The following is a 1,156-nucleotide window of genomic DNA, read 5'->3' on the forward strand; positions in this document are numbered from 1 at the left end:
GACTGATTGTGCAGGGACGAGTCGGAGAGGATCGTCCATACAGGGAGCGATCATTCGTGACATCCGCTGTCCTTTCCTCACTACCTGAACCCTCCATCGCTCGATTCTCTCTGTGTAGTTGGTGTGGGCGAGCTCGATGGCTTCTTCCTTCGTAGCCGGAAACTCTGTTGTCATCAATTTCAAGAGAATATTGTCGGTGAATGTCTGTCGGGTGTAAGCTACGTGACGGCCTGCTGGCAGCGGGGTCGCCGCACGCAGCTGATTGGCCGGGTGTGCGGCCAGACCATCGCCGGATGGGTCTTTGAGGCTCTGCGGGATACTGGATGTTAGCTCAGGTGTGCCCATGAGTTGGGGAGAGTGGTCTGAGTTTTGTCCTATATCTTGATGTGTACGGATCTTTCCGAGAGAGGCGTTTCAACAGGCAAACATGGGTGGCCACTTATGCGTGGACTCTTTGGTGTGTTCGCAAGCCACCCGAGTACCAAGTGGTACGCCTGGGAGATGTAGTAGAAGAAATGCTAGTGGACGAGGCAGGTCAGTACTGGGCTCCGGACAGGACTAACGTCGTCAGAGTACTGGCATGGCCACAAAGCACACCTCCGGCGATCTGACCCCGGAGACCTTGTCGTCATCCTCCGTGGTCGAGAACCACTCAGGCCCTGGAGTCTAGGTCTCCATTCCGCCCCGTTTGGACTGGGTTAGTATCCTGTATGCGGGTCTCGCTGGTTCTGCTTGAGGTCCCTGGTACACCCACGCTGGCAGCCACAGCCACTCACACAGTGTATCCGCTGCCTTCTCTGCGACACACCCAGGAACTCGTCCCTCTCGCACGAACGCAAGCTGGCTGCTGTCCTGCAAGCTGAAGACTCCTAGACTATTAGATGAAACCTCCCCTCCGTCAAAAGTCGTGCGTCTCTGGGTGACTTCTTGTCGGAGGATAGGAAATAATCCCTTCACACTCCCGCGACCAGATTGGCCCTCTGTCTTGTCTTATACGACAGAGGGTCAATCTGGTCGCAGGAGTATGAGCTGTGACCAACGGGGAAGTTGTTTTGGTTTCCCTGCCACTTTAAGACGTGTCCAAGAATGTGCAAACACTTTACGGAGAGTGCTTGTCCCAACTGGGGCTGTGCCGTCGCGAGTCATCTGTTACCCA

At 55.4% G+C, this 1,156-nt stretch overlaps 1 protein-coding gene across 1 annotated transcript; it reads right to left on the reverse strand.

Moving 5' to 3' along the window:
• Nucleotides 1-161: 161 nt before the first annotated feature.
• On the reverse strand, nt 162-1,138 carry CSUI_004627 (uncharacterized protein; the record flags this gene model as incomplete). The annotated part of the gene is made up of 1 exon (XM_068064813.1): nt 162-1,138. A coding segment is annotated over exon 1 (183 nt), but the record flags the coding sequence as incomplete, so codon positions are not given.
• Nucleotides 1,139-1,156: the final 18 nt, after the last annotated feature.

This window comes from Cystoisospora suis (genome assembly GCF_002600585.1).
Source record: "Cystoisospora suis strain Wien I chromosome Unknown contig_2179, whole genome shotgun sequence".
Lineage (NCBI taxonomy): Eukaryota > Apicomplexa > Conoidasida > Eucoccidiorida > Sarcocystidae > Cystoisospora > Cystoisospora suis.